This window comes from Tauraco erythrolophus, chromosome 24 (assembly GCF_009769465.1).
Source record: "Tauraco erythrolophus isolate bTauEry1 chromosome 24, bTauEry1.pri, whole genome shotgun sequence".
Taxonomy (NCBI): Eukaryota; Metazoa; Chordata; class Aves; order Musophagiformes; family Musophagidae; genus Tauraco; species Tauraco erythrolophus.
Genome location: NC_141488.1, coordinates 6,699,804 through 6,725,240, shown reverse-complemented (window position 1 = coordinate 6,725,240; position 25,437 = coordinate 6,699,804). Strand labels below are relative to the sequence as shown.

The 25,437-nt window shown below is 47.7% G+C and overlaps 1 protein-coding gene across 1 annotated transcript in view; it reads left to right on the top strand.

Moving 5' to 3' along the window:
- CSMD2 (CUB and Sushi multiple domains 2) overlaps nucleotides 1-25,437 on the top strand; it is a 287,646-nt gene that overhangs the window by 190,195 nt on the left and 72,014 nt on the right. Inside the window, exons 21-29 of the mRNA XM_086626228.1 lie at nucleotides 125-313; nucleotides 4,275-4,444; nucleotides 6,047-6,203; nucleotides 6,570-6,761; nucleotides 7,729-7,855; nucleotides 12,933-13,135; nucleotides 15,003-15,194; nucleotides 17,702-17,840; nucleotides 18,325-18,512. Coding sequence (XP_086482354.1) covers nucleotides 125-313; nucleotides 4,275-4,444; nucleotides 6,047-6,203; nucleotides 6,570-6,761; nucleotides 7,729-7,855; nucleotides 12,933-13,135; nucleotides 15,003-15,194; nucleotides 17,702-17,840; nucleotides 18,325-18,512 — 1,557 coding nt within the window. The remainder of the gene's footprint in view (nucleotides 1-124; nucleotides 314-4,274; nucleotides 4,445-6,046; nucleotides 6,204-6,569; nucleotides 6,762-7,728; nucleotides 7,856-12,932; nucleotides 13,136-15,002; nucleotides 15,195-17,701; nucleotides 17,841-18,324; nucleotides 18,513-25,437) is intronic.

The window sequence follows — 25,437 nt, the reverse complement described above, 5'->3', positions numbered from 1 at the left end:
GCTTCATCAAAACTCAGTGCCCCCTCCTCATCCGCGTGTTCAGGGACTGGGGTACCCTCGCTAGGGAGGATGGAGTACGAGGTGTCACCCTGCTGTTCTGTAAACATCTGTTTGTTCCCTATAGAATATGATCTGGAGCCCTGCGACGAGCCAGAGGTGCCAGCCTACAGCATCAGAAAGGGGCTGCAGTTCGGAGTGGGGGATGTCCTCACCTTTTCCTGCTTCCCCGGCTACCGGCTGGAGGGTGCATCCCGCATCACCTGCCTCGGGGGGAGACGGCGTGTGTGGAGTTCGCCTCTGCCAAGGTGTGTTGGTAGGTGGTCATGTGCTTTCATTTTGCTTGGTTGGTTACGCTGTGCTGGATTGTCTCGGTGGGCAGGGATGGGTGGCATCCCCCAGGATGGCATCGTTCAGCTCGTGGGGTGGTTGATGCAGGGATGGGGGGGGAAGAGGGAGCTGGAAGGAGCTTTCAGCCCTGTGACTGGCGTGGGGACGGGAGGGACAGGCAGGAGGGCTGCAGCCCTCTCCCAGTTGGAGTACCCAGTGCCCAGCAGCCCGGGCACATGCACCGCCACGCAGCAGCCCCCTGTCCCTGCAGCCCATCCACACGCTGCGGTCGAGCCCCAGGGATCATACACGGGAAGGAATCGTGAGCCATGGGAGAGCTGTCACCCCTTTTGGGACAGTTTCTGTAAAACAGCGTGGGTTTGAGGCTGTCCTCCCTTTGAGTCAGAGTGCTGCAAAGCTCAATAGTCCGGATGGGAAAGCTGCTTCTGGGTGGGTGATCTCAAGCAATGCAAATGCCACGTTAGTATGGATGTCTCTGGGAAATCTCCTCTGGCTTTTACCTTTTCGTGTCCTACAGAGGTTTCCCTTTCTCTCCTCCTAACCATTGCAAGTCCTCTTTGCCCCCCCTCCAGCCGTTGTTTATACTGATCAATCTGAGGATAGAGGAGAGGAAAACAATTGTCTGCAGCACTGAGCTGGCTCCTGGCTGTCATCCCCGATGCAGATGGGCTACAGACAGCCGTGCCTGGCGAGGGGTGCAGGGCACCCCCTGCCCAGCCCGCTGCACCCTCCAAGCGTAGCCGTTAGCGTAAAAGAAGAAAAGCAGCAATGTGCTACAGCAGGAAAGCAGAAAGGAAGAAGGGATGCTTCAAGCCTTTGTTAAAAAGATTCAACGTATTTTTTTTGTTGTACAGTTTAGTAAGTAGGAAGCTGTTCAGTGCTCTGCTGCTCTTCAGAGCTGTGAAGGATTCATCCAGATCGGGCAGAGCAGGTCTCTGCCTTGTTTTCACTCTGGCAGAGCCTGCCAGGTGGATTTTCCTGATGTGTGTTAGTGGCCTTTGAGGGCCACTGCGAAAAGCATCCCAGGAAGAGCCAGTCTGCTTCCTCAGTCTGAGTCGGGTCCTGCTGGATGCAGTTGCCAGTACTGCTTGATGCTTAGGTCACAGGGTTGCATCATCCTGCTGTGACAAGCAGCTTCTTCAGGGCATGAATAATAATCAGGTTGCAGAGAAAGCTAATCAGGGGAATAAAAATCAGAAAGAATCATAACAAAGCTTTAAACTTGATCCTCAGACATCATCGCTAAGTGGACGCACTGGCTTCCATTTGCTGGTTCCCTGCTGCAGCTGGTGTTGAATTAGCACGTTGGTTTTGTAATAATGGATCAAATTCCCTGTCTGGTGATTTGTGCCGGGCTCTGGTGGCGGCTCTGTCCACAGTGTCCCTGCTGCATGCTCGGATCTGCGAGCCAACCCTGGATATGGATGGATATCAGAGACTTATCCATTAAGATCACAGGAAATTTAATTGTTTTTGCCAGACAACCTGGATGCTTTGTATTCGATTCCTTGTCCAGAGATGAGTCTGGAGAGAAACGGGAGCAGTTTGTTCCTTTGGCCAGGGCAGGAATGCTCCCCACCAACTGCTGCTTCAGAGCAGATCCCAAGTGGTGACGTCTCCAGCATGGCCCCTGGGTCAGCTGTGCTAAAGCCAATGTCCTGCTTTTTGTAAAGAGGGAGGAGAAAGTCTCCTCCAAAGTACCTCCTCTGGATGTATCTGCTGCTGCTTCCTCGCTAAACCCTCGTGCTTTGTCGGAGGACCAGGAAGAGGCGATGCAGAAAGCTGCACCGTGATGGTTTCCCTCAGCTCCAGTGACTGTATGCTGCGAGGGACTGGTGGAGCTGAGGCAGGGCCGGCTGACTGGGAACGCTGTTCCCAGTGCGAGGCGGGTGACTCTCCCCAGCTGTGTCTGCGGAACACCAGGGCTCAAAGGGGGAGCTGGTGTTCTACAGCTGGAAGTCTTTCGGGGTAAATAGGCTGAGAAAACAACAACTCATGGTTTGCTCATGTGGGAGCTGATCAGGGAGTAACAAAAGAGGCTAAACACAGGGTGGCTGCGAGGCAGATTCCCATTCCCACATGTTGTAACAAATGGGCTGCAGCTGGGATTGGGCACTTGGCCACGGCAGGGGCAGCAGGCATCCTGGGGGACAATGTCCTCCGGGTGGGTTTTTTGCAAATAGACCCTGCGAGCGGTGTGTGAGTGCTGTGGGCTCTTGCCTCCTGCCTGGGATAAGAGCAGGTAAGAGCTCGTTTCCATGTTGTCCCGTGAGCTTTGGCGGAGCTCAGTGCTGTCACGTTAGTGCTGCCTCTGGCACTCGGGGGCACTTTTGAACGTTGGTTCAGTGCTTCAGGCAGTGCAGACGTGGCCATGGCAGTGCTGTCATACCCACTGTGCCACGTTTGTGTAAGCGAGAGGTTGTGTCCTTAAAAGCTTGCAATAAAAATACATCAAATGCAGAGGTGGAGGATGGTTGTTACTGTTTTCTAAAAGCATTAAACTGTGATCCACATCTGAGATAGGTCAAACCTCCAAAGCACCATCCTCTTCCTTCTCTGTAGAGGACCGTTCTGCCAAGTTTCGAGTCACACAGATCTTCTAAATTCACATTTGGCTCAAAATCAAATGCTGTTCACACCACGCAGCGTAGAAAAGGAAGCAGATCTGGTGAAGGAGCAGAGGAGTCTTAGGGGAACAATGTAATGGAACAGGGATGGACTGAAGGTCGTAGTGAGTAACAACAGGGAAAGGACTCTCTTTCCTTGTCTCCTTCCTTCCTTGTTTCCTTCTTTCTGAAATCATGGCTGTTGATAACCTGCCATAGGACATAAACTCATCTCGGGGAAGGGAGAAGCAGTAGCAGTAACATTAACTGCTCCTGCCCTCCCACGTCCCTGAGGAAGAGGAGTGTAGGGATGCCCACACCAGCATCTCCTCCTCTGTCCCCAGCCCCTTGTCTTTTGAACAAGAAAGGTCAATTTTGTCTATGCCACAGGAAAACCTGAGCCCACTGTGGTTCTTTGGGTGAAGTTTTGGGAGGAAACAAAGATATGTAAATTTGAGCTAGTTTCTGAAGCCGAGAGGCAAAAGGATCTCTGGTTTTTTTTGCCTTTTTCTAATGGGAACGGATGTAATTGTTAGCTGCAAAGATGGGAAGAAAAAAAAATGGAGGGAGCAAGGGACCAGAGGTCCTTTAAAATACTGTCAAATGATGAACTGGAGAGCTGAGGGCAACATTAACAAGAAGTAAGGTCAAATTTTGCCCTCTTAGCTTTCAGGAAATTATCTTGGGGGAGATTTTGAAATTCAGACATGGTTTTATCATTTGTAATTGTTTGGAAGTTTCCCTAAGCATGTCTTTCTGCACTGAGAGCTCTGGCACTTGCAACACATTGGTGCCAACAGTCAGTGCTGTGCTGTGTTGGCTGTTGAATGAATACTGTGATTTTTATATACTGCATAAATGTATAGGATGAGCTTTGTATAAATGTGGACAAGACATTCAATATTTCAATCTAATAAAATTTTCTTATTTTCCTTTTGGTTCATTAATCAGGAAGGAACATAAGCACAGGCACTGTTTCAAGCAGATGGTGGCTTTCCAGGAATTTTGGAATGTTTTTCTGAATTGAGTCCCAAGATAGCATTTGAGCAGGCTGGCTTTCTGTGACTCAGTTTCCCTATCTGTATAAGCAGAGAGTATTAATGTCCCTTGTAAGGCACCTGAGGTTTGGTGGTGATAGAAGTGCTATTAAGTACTGTTTTGTTCACTGCCTGCACTTGGAAAACAGAGCCCGTGGATGTGGCAGCAGATGGGGGTAGGAAGGAGAGAGCATCTGTGGTTGTTTGGAGGAATCACCTGCATGTGTTGTATGGCTGGAATATACATGTGGTTGTTAAAATGTGGCTTTGTGTCTTTATGTAGCTGAATGTGGTTCATCTGTAACTGGAACCCAAGGTGTCCTGCTGTCCCCCAACTATCCGTTAAACTATAACAACAACCACGAGTGCATCTACTCCATCCAGACCCAGCCAGGAAAGGGGATCCAGCTGAAAGCCAGGACTTTTGAACTGGAGGCAGGAGATGTCCTCAAGGTAATTCTTCTGTCTGTACCGATGAAGCACTTCTGTGCTGCTAACGAGAGCAAGATCTGAAAGGGAAGTGGTGTTCTAAAATTTTAATGGAGTTGGCTGAGACTAACCTCTGGAAAATGCCCCTTGGGTCCAGACAGTGCCATGGTAACCTCTGGAAGAGACTCACAGTAGGACTACTAGTGACCAGTGGTCACTGAGCGAGCGGCACGGCCGCTTTGAAGAGCACAGCAACATTCCTGTGGACCAGACTGAGCTTCAGGCCAGGCTGGTGTCTATGTGTGACCCCTCTAAGGTCAGAGCCAGACATGAGACATCATACCTCTGTGGAACACACCTCCTAGCCCAGGGACACGTCTGATCAGCCTGTCCACCCGCTGGGCAGTAGTTTGCTGTGCTCAGGAACAACAGAGCTTGTGATTTTAGGGAATCAGCACCTCTGGACTTCACCAGCTCGTAGCAGTCGCTGGCAGAAGCACGGAGGCAATAGTGAATGTGCTTTGCACTTCAGCCTAGTTGGTTACTTGAGGCTTCAGTCTGCAGAGGGATGCGTAAACAAATGCTGTGTCTGTTAAAAATGTAGATAGCTTTGCCATATCCGTGCCCCTTCTGCTGTGAAGTCTTCTCTGAGATACAGAAATCTGTTGGAGTGCCAGAGGTTCTTCCTTTGTAGCTAAACCTCAGTTCTTATCTGCATAGTTGTACGAGGGAAACCGTTCACACATCGGGAAGTGTGAAGTTCTTAACGTTATTTTTGTGGTTTTTAAGAATCAAGGCTGATTTGTCCCAAAAAGGGGTCTATTTAAATGCAGAACTCCAGACTCAAGCTCTTCAACGTTCCCGTACTCAGTCTTAGATTAATCTGCATTTACAAGTTTCAGGACTCTCTATAGGAGGAGACAAATCCAGGCTGAGTTTCTATTAACCACAAAGAAATGGTTTTGTAGGAGGCATTAATATTACAAGATGTGTGCTGCCGCGCTGAGCCATCTTCCCAGAGAACCCTGTCCTTGCCGAAGTGCCGTACTTCTGCCTGCGAGATGGGTGTAATCCACATATTTTCAGCTCACAAATGACTGGAAAGAGAGCAAGATTTGCAGTTAATGCAAAGAGTGTGCTCATCGTGAAAGAAATGATGTTCTCTCAATAGGTTTGTCATCAACTTCTCATCTGCTCCTGAAGAAAGTTGCTATCAATCTCCAGTAGTGAGAAGTTGCTCTTCTATCCTCATAGAGTCATGCTGGCTAAAAGAAATGGGGGGAAAAAAAAAAATATGTTTTTCTTGAATAATAGCGAGGTCAAGGCACATCTGTGAGTCATTGTAGGGAGAAAATGTTTTTCCCAGGAGCTGTACCTTTGGAAAGAGAGCTCAGTTCAGGAAACACAGCCTTGAGTGCAGCATGAGCTCAGGTGTAGGAGGACATGGATCCCCCAGGGTCGGAGTCCTGCTCCTCAGGTGAGCACCATCGTGAAGTCTCATCGAGTCAGTCTTAGTTGGGATAATTTCTCTGGCTTCAGAGGAACTATCCGTTCACATTCCTGGATGTTTGGTCCCATGTAGCAAACAAAATATGTTTTCCAGTGTGTGTTTCTTGTTCCTTGCAGATCTATGATGGCAGCAACAGCTCTGCTCGTCTGCTGGGCTCCTTCAGCCGCTCCGAGATGCTGGGCACCAGCATCAACAGCACTTCCAGCAGCATGTGGCTTGAGTTCATCACCAACAGCGAGAACACGAGTAAAGGCTTTGAGCTGCAGTTTTCCAGTAAGTCTTAGGCCCGTGTGCTTGTGAGGTGGGATTTTTGTGATACAGTCACATGCCCAGAGGAAGCAGTCCGTTCCGTAAAGATTTTGTAGTCTAAAATGGAATCGGAGTCGGGAGGTGATGATCCCAGCAAACCTTTTCTGTTGTGAATGAGGCAGCGGTGATACAGGAACTCGGGATCGAAGCTGAGATACCAGATTTCTGGGATCTCGTTCAAATACTAATTAGAAAAATATTCATTTTCAATATGGTGTGTTTTCTCTCCAGCAAACGATTTTAAGAAGAAAAATATTAGCATGATCCTATATTAGTATCTCCTGGCTGTCAAATATCTGAGGAAAACAGATGCTGTTTCTCCCGCTCCAGGTTTTGAACTCATTAAATGCGAGGACCCCGGCATCCCCCAGTTTGGCTACAAGGTCCATGATGAGGGCCACTTCGCTGGCAGCTCCGTGTCCTTCAGCTGCGACCCCGGCTACACCCTGCGAGGCAGCAGGGTGCTGGTCTGCCTGACCGGGGAGCGGAGAGCGTGGGATCAGCCCCTGCCCACCTGCGTGGGTGAGACAACTCTTGCTTCTAAACCATCCTCTGACAAGTATTTTGCTTATGGGCATCACTCTGAGCCCCCTTTCTTCCTCCTTTGCTAATATGTGTCAACTCTGATACTGGTTGCAGCATTAATACAGACAGACACCTGTAGCTCTCTGGAAGGACATCTTCTTGCTTGGAAAACTCCAATATTAAGTTTTGTGTGTCTAAATGAAGTGCTGTTGGTCTGTTACTTGACAACTTCGTAATCAGCTGATGTTTCCAGGACATGGTGAAGTTCTGAGAGATGTCAGCAGGGCTCTTCCACGGTTAGGAGTGATGTGCTCAGACATCAGCACTCTGAATTCTCCCAGGAGTTAGGACCATTCTTTCTGTGGTAACTCTCTGCTGAATTTTAGCCTTGTTGAGGTAAAAAGACAAATTTCTGTGATTCGTGCATCTTAACCTTTACCCTGTTTGCTATACGTACGTTACACATGAGTGGTTGTGTCTGAGCACGTGGAAACTTGCAGAATTTTGATGGCTACATTATGAAAACATCTTCAAAATCCTCACGTTCAGTTAGCGGATACATATGTTTGTTGGCATCTTCATTTCATCACACTGATGGAGCGTTCAGACTTTTTGCAGATACAGGGAGAAGAATTGAGCTCTTTCACCCCCCGTGTGTGAGTCGGGTACAGCAGGATGCTGGCAGGCTCTGCCTTTACTTACTACAAAGTCAAAAACATGGAGGGAAGCTTTGACAGCGTGTCGGATGTTAGGAATGTGCACGGAAGTGCAGAGTTATTCTGATAGCTCAGTCTTTTAGCTGAATTAAATTACTCTCTTTATTCTTTCTTTTGTAGGCTTTAAGAATCTCTTTAAATGACAAGAAATACTCCCTGTTGTATTCGTAGGATGAGATTTGCATTGTTGCCAAGCAAGAACCGTAATATGTCATGAATTTTCTCACTAACCCATATGTTTCTTTCAGCTGAGTGTGGGGGTACCATCAGAGGAGAGTCGTCGGGACGGATCCTGTCTCCCGGCTACCCGACACCCTACGATCACAATCTGAATTGCATCTGGACAATAGAGGCAGAAGCTGGTTGCACGATAGGGTGAGTTGGGCCAGGTTATAGTAACTTGGTTTTCTTTCCATGTACAGCTTATTTTTCCAGAAGTAGATGAGTAATTATGTAAGGCAAGTAGAGAGAAAGTCCCAAACGAAGGAACCAACGCTGGTTTATCTCCTTGCCAGGTTGGACAGAAGCAGCATCACTTCTTTCTTTAAAGCTTTTCAGCCCCATATGGCCTGTGCCAGTAAGAGCTATTGTGGTGACACCAGATTATTTGCTATTGCTGCCTGTGGTATTACTGTATTAAAATAACATCCAAGAGCTTTTATGTGCATGTGCAGTGTAAGTGGTTTTCACCCCTTTGCTTAATGGGATATGTTCATAAACAAACCTTTTCCACCACATCAGCGTTGAATTTCCCAACAAATGTTTAACGTGTCCAAGTGACATAATGCTAAAATGAGGACACACATAAAAAATTGCTTGGAAGATCACATCCCAGGAAAGGCTAATGGAAGGCAATTACGGGTTTGGCTCATCTCCCATCCATGTTGCCAGAGAAAATGAACCCTGAAAGGGATGAGCTCTGGCACGTTAACGTTTGTGAGAACGGATGGTCAGGTGTGAGGGTCCCCAGGTGTGAGCAGAAAGCTGGGACCACAGCACTGGAACTTCCCTCCTGCATCAGCACTCATCAGCGTTTCGGCGGAGACTTAATCGCGTTGAGCTCTGTGGTGCTCTTAGTCACTGCATTTATGCTGGAGATCGATTTGGTCCAGTGTTTTCACTTTTACTTAATGCAGAATTTCCCTCCATTAGCTCCGCTCTTCACTGCGGTTCAATAATGGATGGGTTTTGCTGCGAACACAGGAGAAGGAGCGTAGCCAGTGCAGCTTAATTCCTGCACAGGCAACTTCCAGTTGTATCTCCTCTTTTTTTCTTCATTCTTCTGTAGAAGATTCTGAAGAATCCAAAGATTTTTATAGGACCAAGTAGACACGAGACCTCCTTTTCCCTCCCCCCTTGGACCTCCCCCAAAAGTGTAAGAGACTGCCTAATCCAGGGACTGCTTCAGTGAGTGAACTTTACTCGCACACGTAATCCCTGTCTGCTTCTGTAAGAGTACTCAAAGGAGCAGAGCTATGGGCTGGTGTTTGCAGGAGCAGCCAGAGGCTTGGTCGGGGCCAGGACTGGAAGGGACCGATGCCAGGCAGCAGTAGGATGATACACCTTGTGACCTTTCCTTTCATCAGAGATGAAAGCTCCCTTCTTCTGTTCCTTTATTTGGCAGCTCAGACAGAACAGATGATCTCTGGGTAGTTGAGAGAGCACGTTTTCAGTGACTTCATTTTTATGGTAATCCGTTGGAAAAATAACCCTCTTCACGCATGATACAATTGTATAAAGCTCTCATTTATAACTTGCATTAAAATTAATCACCAAAGCTTTTTGAATAAAGCTGTGTCTGCACAGAATGAGGGGAAGGAGAGGAAGGAAAGATAGAAAAATTAGCCTGTACATCATTGCCACGAAAGTGGAAGGGTTGGACTTTGAGAGGAGATTAATTTCCTGCATGTGCAAACACACGCATGCACATGAAATTACAGCTAAAATGTCTTGTCTTCTCTGTGAGATGGTGGGGAGAGAAAGAAGTGGGGGGGGGGGTACTGGAGAATGAAGAAAACTTGAGCAGCTGAGAGCAGTGAGTACACGGCTAGAAGTGGCGTTGTATTGTGTAGCAGTGATCTCGGTGTCGTAAGAGAGTTTAATGGAATTGCTAATCCTCGTTTAATGGATGATGCTGTATTGACAGGTCCCATTTTTCACAGTCACGTGTAGAAATATGAGCGCGAATATTGGGACGTTCCAGTTTGCTTCCTTGGAGATTTCTAGGGACATAACATTTAATAGGTTTTAAGTTGGGGAGCTGGAGGCAGACAGTGGGCAGCCCTGCAAGCTGCTGGTGCTGAGAGACCCACGGCTTTGGTGCCAGCTTGGTGGGCATCACTGACATGGTAAGCTTGGTGGGCATCGCTGGTGTGGCAGCGGGGTTCGGCGGCTGGAGCCAGTGCCCAGTGGGAGTCCAGGGTGGGGTGGCCAGAGCTTGGAGGGGAAACAGCAGCAGAAAGAGCCCCAGGTTGGTCGGTGAAGATGCAGAGGTGCCTTCTGAAGGGCTGGGGCTCCGTGGCTCACCCAAGGTGATGCGGGTTGTCAGTGCAGGGTTGGTCTCTCCTCCTCTCTGCTCCTTGCAAAGCTGGGAGAAATTTCCCTCTTATCACATAAATATATACCCACAATTCCCAATTTGCTTTTTGCTGCGTTTTCATGTGTGTAATTGGGATTGTCCAACTGCGAGAATAAAACTCTCTTCCTCTCCATTGTCTGCTAAACCAGTGTCCCTGTCTTGTCTTAAACAAAGCCCTACTGGGAATAGAATCAGCCTGAGAGAAGGAAATTGTGCTGTTTGGTTACACGTGTGCCTGTTGATGGAATAGATTGATGTGCTCCAGAGCATACCAGTTTTCTTAATAAAATCAGCTGAACAGATTCCTGAACCAGCTGGTGTTGGACAACCTGTGCCTCACCACTGGGTCACGCTTCGGCTTTCTCCTCGTGCTGGAGCCTGGAAGTTGTTTCTTAAAAATAACAAGGGAAGCGAGTTGCTGTGGGCAGCCAGAGCTGAGCTGTCCCAGGCAGAGGCAGTTTCAGGGTGTCCCCTGCCCCAGGTCAGTCTCTGCCACCATCTCCCCATTTCCGAGATCTTCAGCAATGAGTTTTCTCCAGTAGTTTTGGCTGGAACCAGTTACCCCGAGAGCACACATCATCAGGCCAACGCACCCGTGGAGAGCAGCGCTGCTACGATCCGTTCTTATTTTTCTCGAGTTTAGCTTTTCCTCTCTTTGCTCAAGGTCTCTGCTAGTTAAATTTATGATTCAGCTTTTTTGGGATTCTGTTGGATTCTGTGGACATCGTTTAGTTGCTGAGTACATTGCAGTGGTTTGGGATTTTTTTTTTTTGTTTTTTTTTTACCCTTGCATGGTTCTACCTGATTTATTTATGTTTGCCTCGGATAAATGGGAAGGCAGCCAAGTGAACGCTTCCTTGTTTTCCTCTGTGGGCTGTCAGGGTTTTAAGCCCAGTACCTGATTGTTTTATTTCCTGCAGATTTTTCGCAGTACAGTTTATAGATTTCTGTCCCCGTTTCTAACTGGTGTGCCTCGAGTTACCCTGTGTTGGCTGGATTTCGTTGTCAGGTGGCATTTCCCTGGTGATAATGTGGTGATGAGAAACGGAGGCAATTAAATGCCTCCTCTTCAGCTGGCGTTTTGAGTGCAGGAGAGCAAGGGACTGAGCCCTGATGTATCACAGCCTTTACTCAATAACTCCCTTGGGTGTAACAACAGCAACGGCAGCGTCTTGTGCTTCAATGGTACTTTTGATCTTGGAAGATCCCAAAGCTCTTGGCAAAGTCTGGATTTGTCTGCTCCACATCCTTCCACAGCAGAGGATGGGCTGGGGGGGCAGAAGTGCAGTGCCATATATCCCCCCTAGCCCAGGGTGGGAAGAGAGGAGCATCTCTTCAGGGGTTGATGTTGGGTCCAAGTTTGTCTGGTTCCCGAGTGCCACTAAGCCTCTACTGGGCATGGAGGGAACGTCTGGCCTTCTCCCATCCCCGTAGGTCCATCGCTCCGGAGTGAATTCCCTCACCGTGATGACTCCCGCCAGCATCTCGGGCTTTCCCTGGGGAATTTTCGGTGGCAGAGCCGAGCAGGCACAGCCCTGGTTTGGTTGAGAGCCCTCTCGCCAGGGCAGGCAGAACTGTAAAATACAGAGTGAGAAAACGAGATCTGCCTTCAGAGCATCGTGATGAGCAGCTCGCTGAGAGCACGGTGCCACTTCAGTGCCAGCCACCAGTTCCTTAATTCCTGTTTTCTCCTCTTCCTATTGTGGATTTTGGAGCTGGCTTGTGCTGCCTCACTTTTCCTTTATTTCTTGCTGGAGATATCCTGTTAGCTGATCTAGAGACAGTCCTGCAATATCCAGAACTTTGTAAAACATGGCAAAGTCCTTTCCAGTATCAGCCACTTCGGAGTTGCTGCAATCCCACGTTCAGAATTTCACCCACCTGTTTGCCCCTTTCCTACACACCCTTTTCTGCCCCATTTTATTAACCTCCAGGACAGCTGATACCTTGGGTAATGATTTCTTTTCCAGCATGATGCTCTTTTAAATAAGAGTGGTACTGGTTGTTTCCTTTCCTTTTTGTCCCCCGGTACGCAAGATTAGCTTGGTGCCAGGAGCAAATTCTTTGATCTGAGCGCAGGTAACAAAAATCAATGTATTTTATCAGCAGATGCTGGCCCCTGACAATAAGCTGTTCCTTGCAGGACACCAAAAAAAAGCAAAAGGACAGCCAAGGTTGTTGCCATGTGCGACATAGGGCCAATGTGTGAATTGGATGAATGTATGTACTTTGTCTTAAGGGACCCCAGCACGTTTCCTGCTAATCCTCTTTTTAGAATAAGTTTCTCAGTATCTCTGTGTTTGTCTGTTACAGAGCTCAGTCAAAGTACGGACAAACCCTCCTCCTCCCCTTCCCAGCCCTGAACGTGTCTGCTGCAGGTTTCCTGTATGTCCTTGACTGAGCCTTTTGTCTGTGACAGCTACTCATTGCAAAGTCTGAGCACCTTTGGTGTAAAACCAGCTGTGATACTCTGGCTGGAGACATTTCCACTGCCCACAATAGGCTTTTGGACCTTTATCTTGTTCCTTGAGATTTTTGGGAGAGATGAGTAATTTCATTCACTCGGGAGAGAAAACCAGAAAGCAGTAGTGTCCGTGGCTCGGCTGGTTCTGATCATGGGTGTGTTTTATTAGGGAGGCATGCAACTAGGAGATCTTGGGTTTTATAGACAGACCAAGTTTGGTAGAGGACTAAAGTACCAAGTTTGGTAGAGGACTAAAGTACCTTGTCCAAGCTGAGCTGCAGATAACAGGAGAGAACGCATTCCCTGTGGGCCAAGCTGCTTTGGGTTGATACCAATCAAGTTTCTAATCCCTTCAGGAAAAAGGCAGAGCTCAGTTTGTGGTCTGATTTCCAGTTCATTTTGCCACACAGGCTCCATTTCATGGTTTTCCACACCGAGGAGTTCCACGATGTGCTGAGGATCTGGGATGGTCCGGTGGAGAACGGCATCCTGCTAAAGGAGATGAGCGGGTCCAGCTTACCCAGCGATGTCCACAGTACTTTCAACTCCGTCATCCTTCAGTTCAACACTGACTTCTTCACCAGCAAGCAGGGCTTTGCTGTTCAGTTTTCAGGTAGGCTTTACGTTGTTTCCTCAGCGTTGTCCGAGCCTGGCTTTGCTGATAAGTGGCGTCAGGTCTGTCTGCAAACCACTGATGGAGAGCGAATGACTCTGTTGAACTCGACAGCAGCAGCTGTGCCGTCTTCCAGCCGTTTGTGCTCTGCTGCGTTGGGGCACTCTCTGCAAATAGAGAACAACTCTTGTCTTTTGTCCTTGCAATGCAGGTGGGTTCTGTGCTCCCCTCTGCTATAGTCACCTTCACAGTGGTGAACGTGGCAGCAAGATGTAGGGCAGTCCATAGTGAAATACACAGGCAGGAATTACAGATATTTTCCACCACGTTCCCACAGGTCCCTTAGAGAGACCCCGGTATGGAGGTGACTTCTCCCAGGTGATCTGAGAGCAGTTAGTCAGTGGTCTCTGAAAACCAGGTGTATTTAAAATCCCTCAAATTGGATCCCCTGAGATGCAGATCACAAAAAGCTCTGTCGGCTGTAGGGATGTCATTGCTTGCAGCAACTGCAGTCTGTCACTGCCCAAGTCCTGGCTGCTGTTACCCAAGACTCGGCCTTGCAAACACATTAATTTTGATTATACTGGGATAATGTATTTCAGCCTTCACACAGAGCTTCCCGAGATGCAGGCTTTCACTGACACGTCCAGTAACCAACCAGCAGATGCCTGGTTTGGAGATGGTAGTGAACCGGGAGGCTGTTGGGTGAATGATGATGTGACCTCCCTGGGACTCAGACATGTCTAAGCATCAGAGCTCCTCCTGTCTCTCCCAGTTTTTGCCTGTAGCTTTCTGTTCGGGGTGCTTTGTGTGGCCAGGAGAGCAGGTCAGCTCTTTGGGAGAGTTTGTGCTGGGTACGAGGTGTCCCGGGGTGACCAAGACAGAGGGAGAGCTTTGTGTCACCCAGCACAGCTCTGCCATCCTCTTTCTTTGCCAGGCTTGTGTCTCACCAGCCAGGAAGGACCAGGCTGGGCTGCTCTAACTTGCTTATCACCAAGTGCACAGAAAGAGAAAGGGATTTCCTCTGGCTCTCTTAAGAAGAGCTTTCCTAAACTGCCTAGGTGTGATAGACTCCTGTCACCTTGGCAGGAAATAAGCTCTGCTCCGCTGCCTGATACAGGGCTGCTCTGTACTGAATGCCCCTGCTCAAAGCCTTTGCTCACGAGGTGTGACTAAGGAGTCCGACCTAAGCTCAGGAGTACACAGTTTTGGATCTTGTGAACTTTAATGATCTATATAAGCTCGCAGAACTTCTGTTACTGCAGGACTTTCCCTGGTGCTAAGTCGTTGTAGCGTTGGCAGAGCTGGCACTGGCTCGGCAGCGGAGCGGTGCCGCTGCCCCTGGCTGAGGGGGTGCCAGGGGGTCATCCCGGAGCTTGATGGGACGCAGTGGTGGGACCGGGAGGGAAGCACGTGTGTTTCTAAAAGGTCAGGCTTGATACTTCCCGAGGCTAAAGGCTAAACTGCTGTGCCACTCAGGGGAAGTGGAAAGCGCCAGCGGATTAGTTTATTTTGCAGCGTGTCTGACATGGAATTCTATAAAAATGCCATGTAAGATCAATGGATGTCCGGAGTTATTAAGTAAACATGCGTGTGCACAATTACACATCAGACTTGCAGCCTGGGTAGTGCACTTGAACTTGCTGTTCCCCAGAGCCTTTACCAGCTGGAGTGGCAGATGCTCCGTGCAAAGCAAAAGGCAGTTTTCGTGCGTGTGGCAGCTTTTAAGGGATACTGAAGGAGGAGAGATGGAGGATGAAGTCCTTGCTTGGATATCTGTTTAAGGACAGAGTCTAAGTACAGCCAGTGCTGTCAGCCTGTGTTAAATATAAATATATATAAAATACGTATTTTTGATACTCTTCAGTTTCCACTGCCACTTCCTGCAACGACCCAGGGATTCCCCAGAACGGGAGCCGGAGTGGTGACAGCAAAGAGGCAGGTGACTCCATCATCTTCCAGTGTAATCCAGGATACGCTCTGCAAGGGGAGGCCAAAATCACTTGTGTGCAGATCGAGAACAGGTTTTTCTGGCAACCAGACCCTCCCTCCTGCACAGGTATGAACACGCATCCGTCATCCCATTGCACTGGCTTCCCTGCCCTGTTTCGTTGCAAGATTCTGTATCTGAAGGGGATGAGCCCACCCAGTCTGAAGAGGTGTATGACAGGGAATTTGTGTCTCGGGTAGCTGTCTTACAGAACCACTTTTTGGGTTTATCCCCATAGTGTGTGGGACAATGAGAATCTAGTTCATGCTGGAAGCTCATAGCACGTGCTGCAGTGTAAGTGATGATATTTAACCTGACATGTCAAATTTAAAGGCTTCTTTAAAACTCAGGTTGGTAGAGAGGGTTTGGGGTCGGGGTGAATAATTTCTGCATGAGGAGACAGCAAATTCTGTCACGAGAAAGAACTATCTGACATTTTCTTTGAGCTCGTAAAGTAATAAAAGAAGCTCGTAAAAATGATTCTTTTTAATATGTCTGGAACACATAAAAGTAGTCATGCTAAGCACATAAGAGCAATAATCATCAAATTTGCTGGCCAATTAAATGCTAGCCACAAATGACTTACTTGTAACCTTCACTCCTGTTTATGCGCTGTTATCCTAAGTAAGAAAAATCAATTAATTCTGTTTCTAACATCTGATTTAATGCCAGCTAGGAAACTTCTACACCACGCAAAGGATTTGTGCTCCTTGCAGGATGAGTTGGTTTCTGAATGACTATCCTGATGATCTAGTGTGGCACCCTTTCAGCCTGATAGAGACTGTCCTTTTAGGCTTCCCAGAGCTGTGACACAATCATATTGTTGCATGTCGTGCCCACCTCGTCGTTCTGTTGAGTTTCCTTTCACAGCAGAAGCTGAGCTCTCGGTCCTTTTTGGAGGAATGTAGCTGGTGCCTTAATCCTGATGTGAGATGAATTCCCATGGACTGTCTCCAGTTTGACTCAGAGATACTGTGTTGGGTCGTTTTTGAGCAGAAGTCTGGCAGTCTTGTTTTAGGAGTCATAAGCTCTGCAAAAAAGCTAAAAGTGATGTCTTGCTCCTTCCCTCTCTTCAATCACAAAGGAATCATCAGTGGCCAGATAATTCCAGTTTTATAGTAACTGTGCAACAGGCTGCCTAGTTAGAGCTGAATGGGAACACGGGGTTTAATTTAGGGCTTGGATTTTAGGTTTGTATTTAGCATTTCAAATATATTTTCACATCCTTATTGTACAACTTCTGCAGTCCCTAAGCAATGCGGGCTGAACTGGAACCTTGGCTGAAAAAGTCCCCAGAGGTTTTGGAGTATTTGAAGTCTGGATCCTGACCCGACTCCAAAGAGCTGCTGCTCGGACCAGTTTCTAGTTTAAATGCTTTGGAGGCTACGGGTGGGATTTTCAAAGAAATCCGAGGGTGCTGAGCAGTCATCTCCCTTAGGCTTTTCAAAAATGAGTCTGTACACTTTAATTTCTTCTGAGTTTTCCCCTGACTTCATCTAGAAGAGGAACCCACCCTCTAGGTTCCTCTTAATTACCTTCCTTAAGGTTAGGGTAAATGAACACTGAATGGATGCTTGTGGTTCTTCCAGGGTTTTTTTTTTGCCTGACCTTCAGCTAAAGTCCTCACTGTGCTGTGATTTCCATGTCTATTTGAGAGGGATAACAGTTCTGGGTGCCTGCAGGAGCCTGCGACTGGACTTGACTGAAGGAAGTTGCTTTTGGGCCTTGGGAAAGAGTTTAATCTCTACTGTGATCTTCATAGAACAGCCCCACTACATTTTACCTGATATCCAGAGATTCTTCTGTACCTGCAGGACTTTATAAAAGCCCACAAGCTAACTCTCATTCCTTCACAGAGGATCCTTCCAGGATTTTTTTTTCCTGTCGTTTCTGTCCCGTGCTAGCTCATTTCCCACTTGGTGTTTGCATTCCTGCAGGCTGGTTGGTGCCACACACCTGAATTTAACAGAGACAGTGCTCCTCTCTCTCTCACCCCATCCCAAATCCGAGAGGATCGATCTGAGCAATGAGGGGAATCTTAGAGCATCGACCCTCACGAAGAGACTGCAAAAAGGCTGACAGTAATAAATCAATCACTGGTATTTCCCACAGAGGAAATACATGCAGGCACTTCCAGCCTTAAAAAAGTAGTAATGGATTTTTTCAATCAGCTTGTCTTGGTGACTTTAAGAAACGTGAACAAACCATTAGACCCAGACAACATGTTTTCACTTATTCAGCACCCATCCAGGCTTTGACCAGGAGTTGCCTAAATAAATGCAACAGAAAAGCATAAAGCATCTCTCTCCTCCTGGTTGCTCACTTATGTATCTTGGGAAGATCGTCATAGCATCCTCAGCTCTGCGTGTGTGTGTACCCTGTCTGGAATAACAGAGCTTCCATCTCTGCTGGGGCTGCTGCAAGCTCCTGGGATACATATCTTTGCAGCCTTGCAAACTGCCCCTCTGCCCCTTATCCATCCATCTCTGTCTGCCTTCTTGCATCTCATCTACTATTTTTTGAAGTTTCTCCAAGACAAAGCCTCATCCCTTTGCTTGCTCACCTTTGCCTTCCAGCTCCCTGCGGAGGTATCTTGACGGGACCGGCTGGAGTGATCCTGTCCCCGCAGTACCCGGAGCCCTACCCGCCGGGGAAGGAGTGTGACTGGAAGCTGACTGTCTCTCCTGATTATGTCATCGCTCTGGTCTTCAATACGTACGTACCCCGGAGCGCTCTGCTTCCACTCCTGGGGACGGGCAGGGGGTCCCACGGTGGGCACTGCCCGGTGAGAGGGGTCTCGTAGGGGTCCTTGACTCACTGAGAGGAACCAAACCAAACCTGGTAGGTCTGTCCCGTAGTCCTGGGCAATCTGTTCTCAGGTGTTGCCTTAATTTGGGAGAAGATGCATGTGTTTCAGCTGTAGCTCCTCTTTGATACACCCGTGTTTTCGGGAGTGTGATGTGTCGGTGGTGCAGCACAGGAAGCCCCTGCAGCAACACTGGCTTAGGCTGTCGTGCACTTGACTGTAGCACCAGCCCTGGGATCCTTACGTACAGAACAGACAGGAATGCCCTGGGCCTGGCTGCGGAGCTGTTCTGGGGCAGGAGCAGCCTCTCAGCTATGTAGCTGTACAGCCCATCGAGACCACAGGCTGCTGTACCATGCTCATACCTCCAGCGCTTTTCCTGTGGCGTTGCAGCTTCAGCTTGGAGCCTGGCTATGATTTCCTTCATATCTACGATGGACCCGATTCCCTCAGCCCCCTGATCGGAAGCTTTTATGGCTCCCAGCTGCCCGAGAGGATAGAGAGCAGCAGTAACAGCCTCTTCCTCGCTTTCCGAAGCGATGCATCAGTCAGCAACGCCGGATTTGTCATTGACTACACAGGTAAGAGCTGTCCGGGTGCACCGGGCTCAGCTGGCTCAGCAAATACCCGGGATTTTACCTCCACTTGTCAGGTTACACCACCCCCAGCTTGAACCAAATGGGAGAAGCTCTGGGATCTGTGGAAGCCTGTCTTCAGGCACTAATGCTGCTGCCTGTTGTGCTACCAGCGAAGCTGCTGAAGAGGCATGGGAGGGAGAATTGGGGGTTGGGGGGGAATGAGCCGGGGTATGTAAGCTAAGAGCAGCATAAAAGGACTGTTATGGGACTGAGGATCAGTCACATGTGGCTACTTCTGTGTGAGGCTTTGAGTAATAAAGTTTTTTACTTGTTTGTTGTTTTTTTTTTCCTTTAAGGAAAAGCAAGGGAGATTCCCAGAAAATACATTTTTATGTACAGGCTATATTCCGTGTGATCTTTCTTGCTCCACACTGAATTTAACTAGTTTGTCGTTTTAGTGAGCGGAACATACCACTTCATTGCAGATTTGAGCTTTCGGAGTACTAGAGAGTGCTGAACTGTCAACTGGTTATTAGGAATGCTCCATGTTGCCATGGATTTAAGATTTATTCTTAGTGGGAAGAGCGGTTTTGTCCAAGAAAAGGAGGTGCAGACATGCATGTGCAATATGGGATCTCGGTCTGAACTCTTGATGCTGCCGTTCAGTAGCGTACGAAGTGATCGAGTGGCTGGGTCTGGAGGTGAGGGTCACCGAGGTGAAACTCTCCTGAAATCTGTGCATTTTGCTTAACTTAAGATTCTAAAGAATCTACTAATTCACTAATAATTAGTAAATTGATCAGAATAGTTCACAGGTATCTGTGTTATTAGAACTGTCTTTTTTTTTTTTTTTGCTTGCTTGAAGAAGTAGTAAAACGTTTTGGTGGCTTCAGCTCTAATGGTGAGAAACAGGGGCAGTGGTAGAGTTTTCCCTGGATGCTTTTAGCTCTCTGTTGATGGAGCAAACTGAGAAGTGACGGAGCTGGCACTGCTGTTCAGGGAGGTGGGGAGAAAAAGGGAGGCTTTGGCACAGCGTGTTCCTTGTTTGTGTACAGGGGAGGTGGAAGAATGGAGTTGTTATAAACTGTAGTAAAAAAATACGGTCTGAAAAGCTGGATCTGATGAGCCAGGATTGTGCAGAATGGAGAAAGGTTTAAAAACTGGGGAAAAACCACAGGACTAGAAAGAATTCTTCAAGCCTGCTCTGGCCTATATGGACTAGTTTGCAGTATGGGGGGAAAAAAGCGTTGATGGCTTCAGATGTACGGGATGTGTGCCACTGTGAAACATGGCTTTGCATCCGTGGTGCACGCTGTGAAACGGGCTGCTGAGCCTCCTTGGGCCCCCCGTGTGCTGTGGGAGCAGTAACGGCTCGTGCTGGAGAACTGATGGGCTGCTGCTGTGTTTACAGGGCTGCTGTGTGCTCAGGCAATTCTCTCTTCCCTATACCCTGTCTGCAGTCCGTGATTCCTGCTTTTGAATTTCCCTGACCGAAGGTTAAATGGCAGTGAAATGGCAATTCCTGTTAGTTATGCTGAATTTCCCTCCAGTAAAGTTATGAAATAATAAGACAAAAGACAGTGCTGCTTAAGATTCAAGAGATTAAATGTTTTCTGCTCTCATTAGAATTAATTTTACTGAAAACCGAGTCCTGGGTTTTCTTCTTTTCCTCTTTTTGGGCAGCCAGAAAGTAGTTAACTAATGAAATCTCATTAAATTAGGGTGGTTGTGTGATACGTTTTTCTCCTAAACACTCCTACGGTGTTAATCGCGCCTACGTACTTCCCACAAAGCCAAACTGCTGGGAGAAAAGAATGAGGCTTTCAGTTTACTCATTAATTTCCCCATGCTTTAAAAGGAACCTGAGATTCAAGTCTGAGAAGCAGCAGAAAATAGAACTTTGGGGAATCGAAGGAAGAAGAAAAGAAAGGCAGGAGGAAGCGTGCGTGAAAGAAAATCAGATCCCGAGCTCGGCTCCTGGCCGAGGTGGGATCCCAAGTACAGTTCAAAGGCACCATTGTCATCTCTCCCCCACCTTGTCGTGTTTGGTCAGTGCTGCAGCCCATGGGGGCTTCTGCCCCAACTCCCTGAGCACCATCCATCGCCTATGTCAGCTATGTGCGAAATACTGTTAATTACCAGGGGCTTTGTAGTCCTCTTTTGGTAATGTTTCATAGATTTCATAGATTTCGTAGATTTCTAGGTTGGAAAAGACCTTAGAGATCATCGAGTCCAACCATCCCTAATCCCCCTTAAACCATATCCCCAAGTAGATCATCCACCCTATTCTTAAACACATCCAGGGATGGGGACTCAACCACCTCCCTGGGCAGCCTCTTCTTTTTGGGGAAGAAAAACCCAAAGCAGCCATCTGTCAGTCCCTCCTTGAAACCCTGGATCTTCTCTGGGACTGGGACTGCATCACGAGCCTGCAGCTACGGTGTGTTGGGTGAATTTCAAACAGCCTCAGCACTTCATTTGAAATTGTTTCGGGGGCAATGGCTCTTCAAGAGAAAGTTGTCCTCTGGGGCCAGGAGGAATGGAGAAAACAGAGAAGAATGAATTTGGCTTTTATTAGGCCAGTTTTTGCATAGAGCATGACAGCAGGAGTGAAGGGGGAAGGCGGCAATGCCACGGGAAGGTGTTGGAGGGCACATCTTCGGGCAATTTCCCAGCGTAGCTACACGGATGCAGTACAGCAGCAGGGTTTCTGGTAGATGAACTCTTATCTTTGGCTTTGCACCCGTGCTGCACTGTCAGCTGTGCAGCAGAATGAAAAATCAAGCTAAGGTTACCAGCAAAGAAACTGGGAGTGTGTGTTCCCCACACAGGCTTAAATTTACAGGGGTTTGGTTTGCTGCCTGCATAAAGCCTCGGATTGATTCACAGGGTCAGGTGAAACTTAACTCCAATAGTTGGGGATTTCAGCTGGGGAGGAATTTATTCTTGGGGTGACTTAGTAGGGAGTAGATTTTGGGGTTCAGGCTGGTTCCTGAATAGGAAGACGTGCTCTGCTCAGGCATCCCGTTGAAGCGTGTTGGAGTTATCACAACTCTTACCAAGTGCTTGCTTGCAACACCAGCTCAGTTAACGTTGGCGTTTCTGTGGAAGCAGCGGGCTGTGTTTGGAGCAGGTCCACTTGAGCCCAACAAGTATTAGTCTAACAGAGCAAAAGGGTCAAGTTCTTGAATACAAAATAGGATGGACCATTGCAAAACAAAAGCTTAAAGACAGGAAAGAGATGCTCTGCAACATACCTAGAATTTACCTCCTGGTCCAGTTGTTGCTTAGGAATTTTTTAATTGTTTCAGCTACAGAAAACTACAGTTTTTAACTCAATATCTCTACATGTATTAACTTTTGAACCAAGATGATACTCGTGTGTCTTGGTGATACTTGGGAGATTTCTGCTTACTCAGCAGCACTGGATAAGTTTCAAAAACTGTTTCCAGTCAATTTAAAAGACGCTTTGCTATGAAGGGCTTCCATTAAACTGCCACCGCCAGAAACCGCTGCCAGAAACTCTCTTAAATTTGGCCGGGGATGAATCTCTAAAGTGAAGATTATCTTTTCTCATTGGGAAATCAACTGAATTCCAATAATCAGTTTGCACTGCCGCATCTCGGAGACCACATTTTGAGACATTCTGTGTATTCATAGACTCGTGTTTTTAAATCGAGACCACGCTTTGTTAGTAACATAAAGGGCAGGCTAGTCGTTTGGAGAGCTTTTCCCAAATTATTCCCCCCGCCTCTATATTTTGTGAGTGTTGGGGACCTGTTGGCACAGCAGCAGGTGTCACGCTCCGTCAGTGGCTGCCTCCACCCAAACGGGACCGAAGGTGCACGTTCAGCTTTGGCTCCTCGTGCCTGGGGCGGAGGGTAGGATGGAGTTTCCAGGTCGGATGCTCCAGTGCCGGTGGTTTTCTCACGCTTTTTTGTGCTTCCTGTTTCTGTTGTGGGCCAGGAGTGCAGAGGTGTGAAATTGAAAACAAATGAAGCAAAACTGATTACTTTTCACCCTTCCAAAGGAATGGGAAAAAAACCCAACCCCAAAGCCTTATTGCAAATCTGTTATTATTTCACTAGAAGTATTTTGCCCATCCTGAGCTTATAAACATACATTCAGCATTACTTATGGGTTATTTAAGGCAGCAATTCCCCGCAGAAAGACTGTTCTATAAAATCCATTGTGAAGCAAACTGTTTAAAAACATCCAGTACTGTTTGCTGCTAGAACAGTCAGAAACAGGAGGTGATGCTTGACCCTAAAACATCCTGCATTTGGAAAACCAATCTGTGCTTTGGAAAAGGCAGTCCCTTTGGCTGGGATGAGCAGGGATGCTGGGCTCTGGCCGAGCAGCTCGGGGTGCCCGGGCTGGACCAGCCTTCAAAATCCCAATAGAACTTCTCCTATCTGCAGTAAGTGATGATTGTTGTGAAAAAAAACCTGTCTTCTGGACAATTTCACGTGTTCATGGATCTGGAGTTCTGCCCTTGGGCAGCCGCTCTCCGGTGAAGCTGTACTTGAACATGCAGATGAAAGCCCGACCTCCTGGTCCAGGAGCTCATGCAGCCTTTGAGTTTTCCTTGGGAAAGGAGAGGGGAAACACAAAGTTCTGCTTTCTGTGGACTAATGAGCCAGTTCTCATGGCATTTTTGTCTTGACTCTTCTAAACATTTGGCAGCCTGAATCCATGTTAATTGGGACATCAGAGTAAAGTCCTGGATTTCAGAAGTGTTTGAGTGAAAAGAAAACATTAATTCTAAATGGGCAAGGGATGCTGTACTCACTTCATAGCCTAATAAATCAAAGGCTGGGAAAGCTGTGGCTTTCCCACATCCCTCTGTGAGTCTTTTGCTGTCACCACGCAACCAAATACTTCCTTAAAGTTGAGCTGCTGCCTCCCTTTGTAGCCCACTGCTGAGGATCATCGGGGCAGCTCATCTGCAGAGGAGTGTGTTCAGCTGGAGACACGCGTAGGACGAGTGTGTCAGGATGCATCGTCCTCTGCGGTGAGTGGTGTCCCTGAAGGCACAGACCCTCCAGGGAACAGAAAAACAGTCAAGAATGAGGAAAACGCAACAAAAGCAGTGGGGCTGTTGCTCAGCTGTCAGCCACTGCCCCTTTTTTCAGCAGTCGACGGTGTGACTGGAGCACTCAGTGTCAGGATTTTTCAAAGGAAGAGCAGCGGCTGAGATCAAGCACACGGCGAAGGCGTCTGGCAGCGGGGTGGGAGGCTGACTGACGGGCTGGAGCCACATCAGCTCCTTAGATGAAAGGCAGTGAGGCTGCTCGGAATAACGAGAGGCATCAAGTGGTCAGAAGGAAGCCGCTGGGCGCAGCTTTTGTGTGGAAAGGTCTAAAAGTGCGTAGTAGCGATGGGGAGAAATAACAGCTTGAGAAGCGAAAAAATATTTTGAAAAAGTAGATGAAGTGTTTACACTTGCAAATGGCTTGTGTGCCATCGTGTGCTCTGGGGCCGTGCAGCTGCACTGCTCATCTTCAGTGCCCTGGGTGATGCCCAGAGCCATCTGTCACCTCCATGGGCTGTGATGACTGGTCCACGCAGGGATATTCCACCGCCTCGCCGTAACGGCAAAGGCTCGTGGCTACGGTGGGTGTCTCACAGCATAAGGATGAATGAGGAGGCAATGTGTTCATCTGAGCTGACCAGAGAGCCAAGGGCTTTGCTTTCCAGTGCCGTGACTGAAACAAGCTTTTTGGTCCTGATCTTACTCATTATAATGGAGATTTCTGAATTGTGTTTATCTGGTGTCTCGGCAGGACCTACCGTCAGATCACACGTGGAAATAATGGGATGAAATAAATAATGAGATATTTGTTGACTTGTTTGTCTTAGAACCCCAATCTTCTCCATCATGTTCTGAGTATCAAAGCTCTCTTTTGAGTGCTGCAGTCATTATGGTTTTAGGCACACCATCCCAGGATCAGATAAACGGGGAACATCTTGTGACTTGGCTGGGGAACAGGGTCGCTCAAAGGAAAAGTGGCTTGTCCAAAGCTCGTGTAGCAAAACACCACTGACAGAGGAGAACCCAGGACTTCACGACTTAGTCTGATGATACAAGTGTGTGATGGTCTGTGAGGAGCATTGAGGTTTGACCACTCCACGGTTCCCAAAATAGGGAACTGGTGTTCTAGGAAAAAACAGTGGCCTCACTTCTGCAGTTCACTGCAGCTGTTCCTGGTGGAAACATTTCACATCCTTTGTGCCCCTTTTACCTGCGTCACTAGCTAACAGTACAGATGTTGTGTGAAGGAAACCATAGAGCTAATCCTATTTTTCACTGCAAACAAGGAAACAGAAGCAAAATCTGGGGACTCTACACTTGTCCCTCCACCCTTTCCCCAAATACTAAAAGCCCATGATTTAATGCTTAAACACATTATAATTGTTCACAGACCCACTGCTCTCAGAAAAGCCCTCATCTTTAATGAGCAATTTCCAAATGACAAAAGAGCAGGATTAATCAAAGCCTCTAATTATATTTCATGCAGGAAAAAAAAAAAGGGAAAAGAAAAAAGCCCTCAGAAGAAGAAAGGAAAGAAATATCCAAGTCCTGACAGCTCTGTAGTCTTTACTGGAATTTTCATATGTAAATGGGGTTTTTAACTCTGCAGGGCATAGTGAACAGAGAAAAATGTCTTCATTTTGTCTAACTGCTTGTAATCATTTTGCCATAATTGCAGCCATGCTGCACATCTGGAGAGTCAACCAGCCAGCACATGGCACAACGGATTGCCATGGTGAGAGCAGACAGCTCCTCGGTGCGGGAGTGATGGGTGCCAAGGAGAGAATGTGAACAGATGTAGCACATCTGAAACATGTTGCGTGTTCAATCTGTGGTTTTATGCCCTGGTTTGCAAAGTTCCTTGCAGCCTGTGCAGGAAAGGAGAGTGAGTGT